The sequence below is a fragment of the Thalia democratica genome, chromosome 3, assembly GCF_965202585.1.
Source record: "Thalia democratica chromosome 3, ktThaDemo2.hap1.1, whole genome shotgun sequence".
Taxonomy (NCBI): domain Eukaryota; kingdom Metazoa; phylum Chordata; class Thaliacea; order Salpida; family Salpidae; genus Thalia; species Thalia democratica.
Genome location: NC_139167.1, coordinates 51,566,010 through 51,582,375, shown reverse-complemented (window position 1 = coordinate 51,582,375; position 16,366 = coordinate 51,566,010). Strand labels below are relative to the sequence as shown.

The window sequence follows — 16,366 nt, the reverse complement described above, 5'->3', positions numbered from 1 at the left end:
AAATATTTAGTATAGTCATAAAACTGTTAGAGCACCATGTATTTTTAAATAATGTCTATAAATTTCTAGTATATGCGGATGTAGGTAAATAAAATTTAGAGCTAAAAGATTGTTTAACTGTTTTAAAGATTTGTAAAGAATTCAGTTTTAATCAATAAAATCTAGCACTAGTAATTTGAATTTGTTTAAACTACTTAAAACAAAATCACTCCGAATACTAAACAGCTAAACTTACAGAAAAAAAAAAAACTTAACAAGTGTTCTGAAAAAGTAAAGTAATAATAAAAGTATTTTAAGTGAGTTAAATAAACTGTTTGTAATCCTAAAACAAAATTTTAAGAAATAAAATTAAATAACCAGAATATCTAAATAATATGAAGTTTATACACTTAAATTTAGAATCTCTATCTTTTGAAACAGAGAAACACTTAATATCTAGTAAAACAAAATACAACAAAAAAGAAAAATACACCTAATTTATATACCATTTGCAACTTAATATCAATAAGTTTATTTTGTTTTTTATATTTTATTACACAAAGCTTTTCAAAATCATACAAGATTTCTTTGTTAAGTGATAAATTTTAAATGAAATTTGAAAAATTTTTTTTTTGTTGAGTGAATAGCTTAAAAAATAACTTTAAATTATGACGTATGAATAAATTAAAATTAATACCAAAAATTAACACCTAATTGTTTTATCACACAGTCAATGAGGATGTAACAACACTATCAAATTTTATATACAAGAAACAAACTAAAGAAAAAATATATATACAGTAATCTTCCTTTATTGTACCAACATATGTTTCTGTGTGTTAACAAATCAACACACTTCAACTGGGTTCTGTAAAAAAAAATAATTACTGTAATGTAAGAATAAAAGCATAGAATAAAGTAGGTGTATACATGTTTTCATTAAAATTAAAATAAAATAATTTCTACATATTTTTTCTGTTATTCTTTCCATTAAAGTAAGTGGTTTGTTCATATTATGATTTGTTGTTTTGTTGTGTATTTTAATTTTATTTGTATTATATGCTTCTATTCTTACATTACAGAAGTTATTTTTTTACAGAACCCAGTTGAAGTGTGTTGATTTGTTAACACACAGAAACATATGTTGGTACAATAAAGGAAGATTACTGTATAATTTGTTTTTATTTATATTCCAGTGAACTTGTTTCACTAGGATTTTTTGTTAGCAAACGATTAAATCTATATTTTGAACATTTAAATAAGATAATAATAATAAAACCAACTTATACCAATCTAGCTCTACTTACACCCAGTTTATGAGACCAACAGCAATCAGCCCAAAAAAAGTTCAAACACCAATACAAAGATAAAAGTCAAACTAATGGTATGTAAAGATTCAGCTTAATATTTTTCTGATTGTCTTTTAAGTAAATAATCTCTCATTTCATATTGAAATGCTCCAAGGTAGCATTACTGTATCATGATGTAAGTGACCAAGGTTAGAAAGTTTAATAATGGGTTATTTGTGGAAAGCACAAACAAAAAAGGCTAACAAAAGATTATATTACTAAACATTTTTCTTTTCCTACATTTTTTTAGCAATCAACAGGGTCTACTCAGTATACTCAAGATAACCTCGGACAGTTTGAAATTGTTTAAACTCAAGGAGTATTTAGGCCAGTTTGTTTTTTTAATAAAAAAGTCAGAATAATTAAATTATTTTAAAAAATCTTATTCAAGTATTTTTCTGCATCTTGAATGAGATTTAACTGTTCCAGTTTTAATTTTTTGATATTTTATAACCAATTTTGTTCAAAAAACTTGCTTTTTATTATTTTTGAAAAGTTATTTAGTTTTTTCTAATTTATTTGCGATTTTTTTAAAGAATATAATAAACAAGAAGACAAATTTACAGTAGTTTTTAAAGTTCTGAGGAAGTTTGTTATCAAAAACTCAATTCCAAACGTTTGTATGAAATAATTAGTATAAAGTATTTACATTTCAAAAATTAGTACTTTCAGCTTTTACTATTAAGTAGTGGGCCAAAATTAATTTTACTTAAATTAAAGAATGAATTTTTTTTCCAAACCAATATTATTAAGTTTTTTCAAATATTAGTTTTTTATATACTTCATGATTATGGCTATTGAATTTTTAAACTAGTAAAAGAAATTCGTATTAGAACAAAAATTATCCAACTTTAAGTAGTAGCTCTCTAAAATGGTATTACTTTAATACTCTATATTAAAAGAAAGTTATACTAAAATATTGATTATTTCCTATTTATAATAGCTTGTATGTGTTCAGTAGAGTTCAATTCCAACCTGCACACAATTCCTACCCAAAAATGTTTTTTATTTTCCTTCTTTATTATTTAATTGTTTTTATTTTTTATTTATTTGGTTAACATTTATTTTTTACTATCACTCTTACCCTTGGTTGGTAAGCGGTTCTCAAATTTGATGGAGTTAGAAATGATCACAGGTTGGAATTGAGCGGTTCCTGTTTAGTAGATGTGAAATATAAAGTTTGTAATAAAAAAGAATTTTTTCTACTGAAATTATTTATTTACTACAATGTTCAATGAAATTAAAAAAGATAAGCTCTGTACCGTTTTTTCTAAGAATACATTAGTTAAGTATGTATAAAAATTGCAAAAGTTTTATATCTTCATTAATTAAAACGTTTTAATAATTTGTTTTAAATTTGCAGATTTAGAAAATATAAATAAATGTAGTATGTACACTCAATTGGTGCTGAAAGTACCTTAGTTGTTGAAAGTTTTGAATGTGTTGACCAAAAAAACATGCAAAAAATATAATACATTATAAATTATTTGTAAATTTAACAAAAAAAAAAAGAGAACAAGTTCTAATAAAAGTGCTATTAAACAAAGCTTCAAATAACCTTTTTAAACTATGAATTTTTTTTAAATATTTTTTGTTGAAAAAATGTTTTGTTGTTTTTTTTTTTCGAAACTAAGTTACCTGGATAACCAAGGGAAAGAATCGATCAGCATGTTCCGAAAGTCTTGAAAAGCTGGCTTGATGGCGGTTCTGAGAAACCAACAAAAAAATACTTCTCGCAAGTGGGCAACATTTTTTGGACATTCCTGAGTGTGGTATAAACTATAAAAAGGACAATTTTTCAGTCTTAGTGAGAGCGGAGAACTCTTTTCAATTGCATATTCTGGAAGCCTTATGTATTCAATCTTTAAGGCCCAGTTTATGTAAGCAGAAAAAGTTCGTATACCAAACTAGACTTTTTAAATCCTTATATTAGTAATTAGATTAATTAAAGTAATTAGTTTCTTGTTAAATTTTTTGTTAAAGTATAGTTTTAATTTTATTTCTTATCGCTTGTTTATTTAGATTGTTTTAATTCTAACGAGTTTTATTAGTATACCAAATGTATACAGCATAAGCACTTATTTAATTTTTAACATTTGATTATTATGTCATTTTTATTTTAAAACTTTAAATTTCAGTATTATTTTATTTCAATTTGTATTCATTCCAATTCAGTAAGAAACAATTTCTGATGAGCCTTACTACGAAAGTACTAAAATAAATTTAAAGAAAATGAAATGTATTCTGTTATAATATTAAAAAAAAAATTTAAACCAATACAAATGAAATCTGTTTATGTGATTTTTTTTTTGTGCAATTTTTCAAAGTTTATTTTAAATTTTATAAAAGTTTTACTTCCTTTTTTTTTTTTTAATTTTTTGTTTTCTTAAAAAAAACATTAGTAGAAGATTTAGTGTTTGTTTTTTATATGCATGCATTGCATATATCAGTGCTTCTGAACCTTTTTTAAGTGACGGAACCCTTTTTCAAAGTTCAACTTCCGCGCAACCCCTAATTTAGTTTTACATAAAATATTTAATATAATATTTCCTTCAAAAAACAAAAGAACTTAGTGAAAAACGAATTTTTTAGCAAAACTATATCATTGTTAAAAATCATTCCGATTGTAATAGTATTAAGTCGAGTTAAACTAAAAGTGCGCCAGAGGCAATAGGTATTTTATGATTCTATAATGAATAAACGAAAACAAACATGATTAATCGCAACGTCATAATAATCTTTCCTTGCATAATAAAAACAAAATGAGAGCTACAAACAATAACGAAATAAACATGAACCTAATCGAATTCACAGATTACTGTAATAAACGGGTAAGATGCTTAACGAAAAATAAATAAAAAACATTTAGTGCGAAACTTGAACTTGTCTCTTAGCAACTAGCATGTAAATGCGCGGCTGGATTTGGATAGACTGAGACAGGCAGATAAGATTGGAGTCAGCATACAGTTCCTTTGTTTTGTTTTAATGTTTGTTACATGCGAAAAGCAGGACTCGCAAAGATAAGTGGTGGTGAATGGTAAAAAAAATTTTACTGTACGCTTTGCTAAGACGGGGTACTCTAAAATTGCACATATCCAAAAATCTAAAAGCTTCTTCCCTTTGAAACTCAATTTTAAATTGCTATCTTCAGATAATTGCAGCAAATCGTTTTCTGTATCTGTAGGAAGATTCACTTCTTCTAAAGCAATACCATACATAAAAGGATTCAAAATCCCTAAATTTCCGATGCGAACATCTTCAGGTAAATAATGTTGAAACTATAAAGACCAAAGATCAAGGTGGTTGTATATTTCGTCAAAAAAGTTGAATTCTATGCATTTTTCTTCCGCTAGATACACACTAAGCAGATCAATGAATGCTATAATTATATATGTTTTCCATTTTATGTGTTCCATATTTTTTGAAGTTTTATGATTTATGTTTTTTCTTTCTTTCAAATTTCTTTTTTAAATTTCGAAAGGCTTCGCGGAACCCCTGAGAGTAGTCACGGAACCCTAGGGTACCGCGAAACCCCATTTCAGAAGCACTGGCATATATAAAAGATATAGTTTTAAGAGAAAAATAATGTTTTGTTCTAATAATCCCAAAAACTAATCTGTCTATAATTAAAAAAAAGCTTGCCCAACATGGCAAGATTAGCAAGAAAGCACTGTACAGTGCTTATTCACTTATCTGGACACGTTTGGTAAGATTTTTCTGTAAACATGTCTGGATAACCAAAGTTCTAGATAAGTACAAAAAATCAATTTTTCATGTAATAATATAACTGCTGCATATAATGCAATGCATAATAAAAGTGTTATGGAAAAAAACAAATACATAGTAATACAAGTAATATATAATAAAATGATAAATAATAGAAGCTTAATTTTAGGTTAATTAATTTATTTTTTTAAGGTATAAAAACATCAAATTTACTAGCACTCTGCAACGATATACGTTTTTGGAGGGTCAAGCAAGTAAAACTCATTATTTGTAGTTTCTTCTGCTCTAACTATTAGTCTTAAAAAATGATTATTTTTTATTTAAGAGAAAATAAAAATCAAATTTATCTTTAAAACAAATTATAATGTAAACCTATCTTTCTTAATGAATAAAAAAAACCTTTTAAACAAAGGAAAGCAGACATAAAGAAAAAAAAATTGACTAAGTTTTAAGTCAATTTAATGGAAACATATCACTCCTAACAACTAGTTTTTATTGGAAGTTTAACTAAAATAAGAAAGAATAGTTTATTTTTATAGTTTTTCACGTTTTTCAGCAGAAAGATCACGGAATTTAATAAGTTGTAATACTTTTTCTAGCATAGCTTTTGACTGACACCAATGATAAGCTTAAATATTTGTAACATACAAAAATATTAGTGTTTAACTTTGTAAATTTTTTAAATTTTCTTCTGACCAAAACTATTCGAATAAGTGAAGTCCAGATAAGTGAATAAGCACTGTATATGGTTATTTGTAACTAGATAGATTCTTGTTGTATCGTAAAACTGATTATTGCTGTTTGGACTTTTGATTAAATCTTGTTTTTTAAATTTTGTGTTAGGTTTTAAAAATATTATATATGAGATCTGATGAGTAATGAAAATTCAAAAGAAGCTTCTAAGCTAACATTTCATAAGTCAGCCTCACAAAGACTAAACGAGTATATCAAAGATTACGAAAAACAAAAGTCATTTGAAATTGCTTGGTCAATTATAAATTGCTGTGATTCGGCAGAGAGAGTAGAAACTTCTAGTATTGAAAATATAAAGTCGTCAAACAGCATTAAAAGTGATTGTGGTCAAATATACTCTTCAAAATGTTTTGTTAAGGAATCAAATGATGGTATTCTAAACAATGACTTAAGTGTTTATGACTTGCTTTCAGGTAATTTGCAATCAGGTGAACCAGTAGAACCTAGTTTTTATGATGTGAATAAAAACTATGATAAGGCTGTTAAAATTAAACCTGAACCAAGTTTTGTCTATGAACAATTCAAAAAAAGAAATTATGTAGAAGGTGAGAAAGATTTAGTTAGTTTAATGGAAGATAAAAAAGTTAAAAATAAATCAAGTACTTATTTTACCCCTGAATATGATAATTTTATTACAAATGAGTCGTTGAATGAAGAAAAACTTTCAAAATCATTTTTAAATAAAACTGAAAACATGTCATATATTATGGAAGATATAGAAAAAAGAACAAAAAAATTGCTTGAAAACCCAGATGATTCTACTTTATCTAGCTCTGTATTTTTTAGGCTTGGTGTAGAAGAGCCGATTGTTAACTCAAGTTGTAATTTTAGTGATTAAATTTAACACTGATTATAACATTTAAAGCTTAAATATAGTTAGTGTAACTGTTTTTAAAGAAGAATTCTGCTTTGTATATTTTAAGTTTTTACAAAATCATTATACTTGTTTTTTGAAAATATGTTTTTTATTATGTCTTCAGCTAAAACATTTTGATGTTTTCATATCTTGTTTAGTGTTTGATGGACACAATGCTTGAGGTACAACTACTCAAGTTCCAACAAATCAAATTAAAAAAAGGTTAAAGGGCCACAACTCAAAAATTAATATATATTTAAAAAAGAAAAATACGTGTGTAGGACTTATTAACATCTCTAAGCCTTTTATTCTTTTTTGCAAAACTTTAAATATTTCTGGAGATATGGATAAAAAAGTGAATTTTAAGAAGTAGTTGTTTTTAGTAAATTTCGAAATTTTCAAAAATGACAAAATGGCTTGTATATATTAATAATATTTTTCTAAATATATATATTTTTTAAGAATATGAATTGAGGTATTTGTATTATCCAAACCTGAATTGTCATGTAACCTGTAGAGGTGCAGAATAAAATACATTAATTGGCTTTGATACTTAAGATATAGTATTTGTTTACAATGCAATTAGATAGAACATTTTTCTGTTTTAGATACATGTTCTGTTTAACATGTTAGACAACTATACTCGACAGTTTGTTAGTCTCCCTGGTAGAATTAAATAGTTTTAGTATTGTTATTTTCAAAAACCATAGCTTCTACTAAAGCTTAAGTGCATTTGATTTGTTCATTAATTTATATATTTTAGGGATCACTTTTAAATAAAAGGTTTTGTTTGAATATTCAAAAAATAGAGTACAATTTTTCTTATATAAAATTTATAAAATCACAATGTGCCTTTTATTTATTAAATAATTACACATAACAAAAAACCAACTAAACTCAATATAAAGCAAAGAATTAAAATTTACAATAGTGTTTTTAGTTTACATATAAAACATGTTATTTATGCTTTAAAAAGCATAACTTTTATATTTCGAATATTATGCCATTTATTAATTTGTCAAACTGTTGAAAAGTCATTATTTTTATAATTTTTTAATATAATAGGTTTTAAGATACATTTTTAGAGGGATTTAATTTAGAGCTACTAAAAAAAGAATATATTTGAAAAAAAGTTTATCACCCATATTTCTATCAACTTATTTTTTTTTGTAAATGTTGCGAGTTTGGTTGAATCAGTGAGTTGATGTTGAACGCTTTTTAGTCACCTTATATACTTTTTTTTTGTTTTATTATCTTTCTATAAAATGTTAATGATAAAATTATTCTGTAGTTTATTAAAGTTTGTACAAAAAATAAATTTCATTAAAATTTTTAAAATGAAATGTTTTTAAAGTTTTTGTTTAAATTACTACTAACAACTTTTTTTAGTTTAGCAAACTGTATATTTAAAATACTATAAATTTCTATAATGCATGGTAGAAACTCAACTGTCATAGGAGACTCTAAAGTGAGTTATGTTATAAATTATTTTATTTTATATTTTATAATTTCAATAGCTGTTAAATTAGTATGTGGTCACAAACTAAAAAAAAGTTTCTAGAGTTAATAAAATTAAGTAATAAAATCCATAGCTGTCTTTTAGAGTACTTTTTGTATTTTAAAAGTTTTAAATTCATATAAAAAGAACAAATAGTTGTAATATTGTGAAACTTATTTAATTTGAAGATAAATATAATTTAAGCCTATTGTTTAATTTATCTTTAAATATTTGCGGTTCTAAAGTGTACTTTTTAAGTTTATAATTTTCTTTTAATAAGGGGTTGTCAGGCATTTGTTTGTTGCAGGCCAAATTTCAAAAATCAAAATATTAGCTGGCGGCAGTTGTAGTTTCAGTTAGTGTAAGTGTCGAACTCCCAGTAAATTTTACTTAAGACATTTTTTACTTTTCACTTCGAACCGCAGGCTGCAGTTTGCCACCCCTGCATTAAATTTTTACCATATTTGAATTGTGTTTCTATAAAAACATTATTTACAAAATGTTGTATTAACAAAAGAATAAAAAGTTTAACCCAATTATTTTTTAGTTGCTTGAAAGAAAAGTTCCTAAAAATGGAAGGTATAATTCCATATCTGCAAGAGTTAATACAGGTGAATGCATTTTTATTCTAAAAAATGATAACTTTTAAAATTGTTTTTAAACAAAAAGTATAGTTTTAAAGTAGTAACTTTTTAGGTACTTTTATTTATTAAACCTGTTTAGTTATTAACCTTTATAAGTTCTTAAAAATAAATAAACACATACTTTAACAGGAAACAGCATCACAAGATACGCCAAGAAAATTGAAGAAATGCAACTAAGTAAGAACTTTAGTTTATTAATTAGACATCCTTATGCAAGTATAAAATCGATTAACTTTCTTAAATAACAATGTTATTTTTTTTTACTTATTAAATACTTTTTTTATGCTTAATTAATCCTTTAAATGTTCATTTTATGTTAATTTTTTATGCTAAAACTGAGTTTGAAATATTAATACTGATTCTTTATCTGAATTTGAATTTACCTGGATGGTAGGTACTGTTTAGATAAGATTATTTATTTTAAGTTCTCAGCTTATAATGCATTTTCCATTGCTTTATCATAAACTTAAAAAACAACTTTCATCAACTAATTAAAATCAGTATAAAATAAACCACACTAAATTTGTTTTTATTTTTTGATTGAACTTACATAATATATCAAATATCAAATACTTTTGTTAATTAGGAAAGTGTTATAAGATCAATTTCAAAATGTTTTAAAAGATAATAGTTTCAACAAAACACATCAAAAAAAAAAAGATTTTTTATAAAAAACTTACACAACAAATAAAAAGAATTAATTATTGTAATTTTTCGTTGCTTAAATTTTAATTAATTTCTAATTTTGTTTAAGGATCCATTGCGAAAAAAACATAAAGTATTTTATTTAGTTTGTTATTTTATTCGTTTTCTAAGCAATTTATGATTATTTTAAAGCCGTAAAATGTTTTAAGTGCTTAACTTATTTCTAATTTTTACCTAAAATTAAAATTGACAAAACAAAATTTTAACTTTTCAGATATATTTTTCTTTAACATACGTATTTAATTTTTTCCTGTGATAGCATAACATTGTAAAGTCTTACATTTAAACAAGTGTCCCTAAAATAAGTTTAGTGTTAAATACATTGTTAACTAACAAACATCATTTTTTTAACTTTACGAATTAAGAATGGTACATTAGTATTAACTTGCACTAAATAACTAAACTTAAGCTTATTAATAAAATTTAAAGTACAGTACCAAAGCTAGTGAAGACTCAATATTAAAAGCAGCTATGATCGTTTTAGTTTCGTAAAAATCATGTGTTTAGTTTAAAAAAATTTTAATACTAAAGCCGTGCGTTCTTATAGAAGGTTATTTTGTATATAGCAACTTATTTTTAGCACTGCATTGAACAAAACAAGTTGCTAAAACCTTCTTCAAAGCTAACTTTAACTAAGTTAAGGTTAAAATTTTTGCTGCATATAATTGATTCAAAATAAATCTTTGTTTGTATTTAATACTTTTTGTCACACCATTAGTTAAAAAGTACATTCAAAAAGCTATATTGCATTTATTGTTAAGATATATTTAATATAAATGCTACTATTAGAAACTTTCTTATAAGTGTTATCTGCATATTTCTGTATCATTGTTGAAATGTATACAGTAATCCGTTAGTAAAACCCATTCACAAACCAATTTTGTTTTTATATTGAATTGTTCAATTAAATTTGAGTTTAACTAATATTGTTAAAATAAATAGTTTGCACTAATATTAGGCTATTTTCTGATGTAAACAATATAGCTTGTTTCAGACTCACAAAGTAGAAAAAATGAACTTTTTAAACGAATGAAAGTCACAACTTTAGCTCAACTGGTATGTTTCAATTACACTCTGTTTTCGATATTTTATGTGACTATTAAAAAAAATACATAGTTAAGTATAGTTTAAAGTTTGCAATTTTTTTTGCTTTAAGTATAAGTTTAATAGCATTAGATATATGTTTGTCAAGATTTTCAGTTTCTGATGTAATTTTTTATTGAATCTTATTTTACAGGTACTACAAGTTGCTAATATATCTCTAGAAGAAGATACTGATTTTAGTAAGTAAATTTTCTTTAATATTTTAATACTTTAGTTATAAGATAAGTTGTTTAAATGTTTTTGTTACTTTATCTAATTTATCTTGACCAGTTTTTTTTATAGTTTTTTAAATTATTACTAAATTTATAACAATGCTATTAGTGAGGTGCTTGTGACTTTTTTTATTAAAAAATACCTTATAAAATAAAAAAATTTTTAATAAAAGTATTAAATTCTGTTGGTATTGTTTGTGCTGACTTTTAATTGTTTTTGTTTTAATTTGTACTGAGTTTTTTTTTATTAATTTGTACTCAAAAATTAGACTTTTGTTGTTATTTTGTAATCTAATATTGAAACTTCATTCTTCAGTTGAATTTAGATTTTTAGGTACTACTATTTCAAATATACCTGTTTCTCATTATTTTTGAATTGATTTAACTAAGTTTTATCAAATGTTTATTAATTCACACATACAACGAAAGCATATATAAAATATGTTGTTTTTTTATTTTGACCTTTTGAAACTCGTTACTCATATTACCGTAAGACTCAGTTCTGTACTTTTTTGAATAATTTTTTTAATAGTTATTTATCATAATTTTTCTTTAAATGATCTACTGTTTAACTATAAAAACATCATTCAATGTGTACATTGCAATACCAAATATTTTTTAGATAGAGTAAAGTAAGATCTATAACTATTAAAATACAAAATTAAAAAGTTTCACTAATTTGCAGTAACGTAAATTGTAAAATAAACTGTAGCACCTCGTACAAACGATAGTGTGGATGAAGACAAGGCATGCAGCATTCCTGATGAAACACAAAGCACTATCTCCAAATACTCGTTACAAAGGTTTTTAATTCAACTCAAAATAAATTTTCTTCGGTTTTAAACTTGAGTGATTTCGGTTTAAAGCATCTATCAGTTAATAAAATACTTTTAGTTTTTAAAAGTAAAAAAACCATAAAAAGTTAGTTGATTTTAAATTAAATTTGTAAATTATAAGAAAAGTTCTTTTGGCTGTTTAATTTTATTAAAAAATTTAAAATTACCTTGTTGGTTTCAGTTTGTAAGTTTTTTAAATTTGTACAACCATCAAAACGGACTGACTAATGTAATAATGACGTCACAGCGTGATCAGGGGTATGGGAGAAGTGGACGTCCACGACGACATGAAGCCGAAACCGCCACCAGCACCAGTCCCACACTTGTCGAGGTACTACGAGGACTGTCCGTACCTGATGCTGGACATTAGGGACCAGGACGAGTTCGATGCTTGCCACATTATTGGAGGTTTACTTTGATATTTTTATGGTAAAAGTTAGATGAATACAGTAACTACTATACATGTTATTCAGAATGAAAAGTATTAGTTTTTGTTTACTTGTTGTGTTTATCCTTAGTTTTTAAAAGTTTCATTAAGGGGCTTAGAAACACTTAACTTAATTTTGTTGCTGTTTTTTAAACTCTTTAATATATTAATAACTCTTTAAATAATTTTCAATTACATTTGGAAAGTAAAGTTGTATTTTTTAGTCATGGCATCAGTGTAAATAAACAATAACACAAGTAGTACAAATATTATAAAACAATTCTCAAAACAAACAATATCTCAAACGTCGCACTTAAGCAGTGTTCTTAAGCATATTGTCCGCGACCGTTGTTGTTTGTACAAAACCTTTTGAATTCTAACCGCTTTCACTACTTTTTACTTTTGCTGGAATTAATTCTGACAGCTGTTACAGCCGTGATTATTTGTTTGACACCTTTTATTTTGTGTTTAACTCCAACTTTATTTTTCGTCAAAAATGTTTCAAAAATTTTACGTGATATTTCTTTAAGAATATTTCACGAACTGAGTTTTGGTGATGTAAGTAATTATACGCATCTAAAACTTTGATGGTTGTCTGATTAAGGTTGTTTGTAAATAGTTAATATTTTTGTAGTTTGTATCAGATATAACCTGAAATTTCAAAGAAAACAACTCACCAATTTTTTTTTTTTTTAGTTTGTTTTGTTTTAGTAGATAATTTACTATGAACTTTTTATAGTTTAAAGTTTTTCTTTTAAACTTATTTTTAAATAAAATAATAACAGTATATTAATAAAATACTTGTTTTAATGAAAATATAGGTAAAGTACTTAGATTGTTATTTTAGTAATCATAATTTTAGTTGTTGTAGGTAGTTTTGATTGAGTAAAATCTAAAAAAAAAGGTTGGTACATTAGCTAAAGAAAAAATTTCAAAGAATATTTTAACATTTGTGTTCATGTTTGTATTCGTAATGTCAGAAAAGGGTTGTAATATAAAAAGTAAGTTATTTAAGAGTAATTCAGCTATTTTATTTTCAGCAAAAAATTTCCCTGTTGCAATGCTGTCTCGGACCATGAACTGTTTCAATAAAGAAATACTTGATCACGTTAGCTTTAATTGATTAGTCTATTATGTAAAAAAAAACTAAATTAAAACTAAAAATTAGTTAAGTTTATCATTAAGTTATGTAAAGTTATAATTAATAGATTTTGATATTTGTAATTATGGTTTAGTACCGCTATTTTCATTTCATTTTTTTTTTAATATATAATGAAAATATCGGTATTTTAATAATAGTTATAGCAAAGAAACTTTAAGTCAAACTGTAACTTGAAAGTTTTCAATGTTAAATTTAAATTATGTAGAAATATAAAATTTCGTTTAAAGTTTACTTAAAGTATCAAATCCTGTTCACTTTAATGTAATTAATTTATCTTATACTTTAGGCATAAAACATGTATGTTTTTAATTTTTTTAAAGTTGTTCAATTATTTTCTACGGCAGTCTTTTAAGATTGTACAATTTACAACCCTTTAAGTTTTCATAAGTCTGCACCAAAATATAAGTAAACATTCGGGCTTATGATAATTCAATGTAAGCCTGTGAAGCTTATTTTTGTTATTAGTTTTTAGAGAAATAAAGTCGTACTAAACTGAACAGAAAAACAAATTAGGCAAGATAATAATACTATACGATGAGGACGAGCGTACTGTGGTGAGTGCAGCAACTACAATGGTTCAAAGAGGATTTGATAATATATTCGTACTTTCTGGTGGTTAGTGGCAATGTTTTCATATATTAACTGAAGAAATTTTTTTTAGATTTCGTCAGAAACTGCTCCGTTTGTTTGCAAAAGCTTTTTTCAGTTATTTTTTTTGTCTAATTTGTATTTAAAATGTTGAACATTTAGGTCAGTATTAATAGTTAATGCATTTTGTTCTCAATTTTTTTGTATTAAAATTATTAAGTGGTAAAATTCTTGTTAATTTTTAAACGGTAGTTCTGTTATCAAAATGTTTAATAGTTATAATATTAAACACTAGCTATATAAATTTAACTGTCAACTCTAATAAAAAATATTTTGTTCGAAGTTGTAATACATACAAACGGTCTATACACAAACTTAAAATACCAAACTTACCATTTAAACGCTTTTCAAATTAGTTTTACCATAAATTTTAAATTTACCTGACACCAGGTCTGAAAGTCCTCGCAATGAAGATTCCTGAAGGGTTGGTAACAGGCTCCTTCCCCCCTCAGTGCCGGCCCAGCGTCGTCAAGACAACCGGAAAGCACTCGAGCGTGACGGAGAAATTCAAGTCACGTGATCAGGTGGTTGTGACGTCAGACAAAAATAAGAAGCGGTTCAGCGGCGAGGATTTGGATAAAATTTCACATCACCTGAACGAGTGCCTCGTCCCGCAAGATTCTGCAAGTATGGATAATTTTTTCTTATAATATTTGAAAATTTATGCTTTTTAAATATTCAAACATATTATATTTATCTGCAAGTTTGTTTTATAAAAAGTCAAAAGTTTTTTATCATTAGAATGTATTATATTTACTTTTCAGTGTTTAAAGTTTCCTAATAAATAGCTTAAACGTTTTGCTTAGTTGAGATACTATTAACCTAAAAGAATCTTTTTTTTAATTTGGCTTCGAAACAATTGCAGTCTTAAAATGTTTGTAATTTGTTTTGTTCAAACAAACTCGTTAAACCTTACCTTCTATTTAGTAGTAAACATTCATAACAATTAGAGCTATTCAAGTTTCTCTTTGTATCAGCTGAATTCAAAAATAAATAATTAATAAAAAGGTCGGCTGAGCAGAAGATCAATGACCAGGAACTCGGCTGTCAGCAAAATATCATCGGCTTCCAGCAGAATGAGCAGGAAGGCGTGGAGATAGTGGTTTTATGATCTATTATTTAAAAAATAGTTTTGTTTGTTTTTTAAACAGAAAGCCTTTTCGAGACGTCGTATGAGCTTAACATCTTTAAGATTACATTTTCATGTCATATAAGTTTTTGATACTAACATTTCGGATAAAATATTCGTTTGCGTTTTTAGTGTCTTTTGTCGAATTTTTTTTTAATGTAATATTTATAACTAACATCTACTTTACTTATGATGTTGAAACACTTTTAGCAGTCAAAGTTTTATAGCACTTTTTAAGTAATGACCAAAGTTTGAGAGTTTTATTTTATTTTTAATCATTTTGTATTGTTTATAAACTTATTTGCCTTTCTTACTGTGCTACTTGTTTTTTGTTTAATTTAGTCGTATTAGAAAGCTAGAGTCTAATATGCTTTTACTCTAATATTTCTAAACAACTTATACAGTATTGTAAGTGGTTTAACTTTTACCAAGTAGTCAATGTGTCAAATCAAAGTCAAGAAGTTGATATAAACATGAAATAAATTTTTGCCAAAAAGCAATTCAATTTGTCAATGGACACGTTAAAAGGTGTGTTGTAGATTAGTTAAACTTTTTTGTTTTATTTTTAATATTTAAACCATGTTTGTATTTTACTAATTCAGTAACTCGATGTATGACTATTCTAAACAGTTTAGTTTACAAATATAATTAAACTTTTAGCTTTAAAAGTCCTTATGTATACTTTATGATGGATTTGAGTTTCATTAACATTGTAAACAGCTTTCTCAAAAAAATATTTATTAACGAAAACACTAATTCAAAGTTTTTTACTTGTTCTGAAATTTTAAAGATTTATGTATAACAAAGCTGTCTTTAAGCTTTACTTTAATAAATTAAACAATTTTTAGTACATGTTTAATTTAATCGTGTGTTGAAATAAAGTGATATAGTTCATTCAAAAGTTTTTCTTTAAAAAAAGGTAAACACGATAATGAATACAATTATTACACTCATCTTGTTTCTACTGACATCTTTCTTTTTTTCCCGTGGCTTTCTTACTAGTTTAAATTAAAAGTGGACAACAATTCAACTGGTCGGCCAGATATGGAAAACAAATTTCTTTGGTGGGCATGAGCACTTTTTTTCATTTAGTTTAAGAAAGTTACTCAATTATCCAATTCATTTTCACAAAATACTGATTGTATAAGAATTATTTTTACTCTATCTAGTGTAAGTTTTAAACCTCCAGTTGATTATACGTAAAATATTTTTACTTTTTGCTCTTCAGTTCAAAATCAAGAATATAGAGTGTAAGTTTTAAATTTGTTAAAATGGGCCAGATTTACATGCCCGCGGGTTGAAGTTTTACCTTTCGCAGGCCGAATACCACTTATAATT

At 25.4% G+C, this 16,366-nt stretch overlaps 1 protein-coding gene across 1 annotated transcript; it reads left to right on the top strand.

Moving 5' to 3' along the window:
* Positions 1-8,050: 8,050 nt before the first annotated feature.
* On the top strand, positions 8,051-15,775 carry LOC145831409 (centrosomal protein of 41 kDa-like). The gene is made up of 11 exons (XM_082938663.1): positions 8,051-8,131; positions 8,709-8,772; positions 8,935-8,982; positions 10,505-10,566; positions 10,748-10,793; positions 11,539-11,629; positions 11,910-12,070; positions 13,130-13,197; positions 13,752-13,866; positions 14,290-14,526; positions 14,908-15,775. Exons 1-11 carry the CDS (start codon positions 8,093-8,095, stop codon positions 14,997-14,999), a joined length of 1,023 nt encoding a protein of 340 aa, XP_082794789.1. The 5' UTR covers positions 8,051-8,092; the 3' UTR covers positions 15,000-15,775.
* The last annotated feature ends 591 nt before the right edge of the window (positions 15,776-16,366 follow it).

Coding starts and splice junctions, on each gene's coding strand:
- LOC145831409 (XM_082938663.1), top strand. CDS start 8,093: ATGCATGGTAGAAACTCAACTGTCATAGGAGACTCTAAA. Junction 8,773..8,934: donor ATCTGCAAGAGTTAATACAG/GTGAATGCATTT, acceptor ATACTTTAACAG/GAAACAGCATCACAAGATAC. Junction 14,527..14,907: donor CGTCCCGCAAGATTCTGCAA/GTATGGATAATT, acceptor ATTAATAAAAAG/GTCGGCTGAGCAGAAGATCA.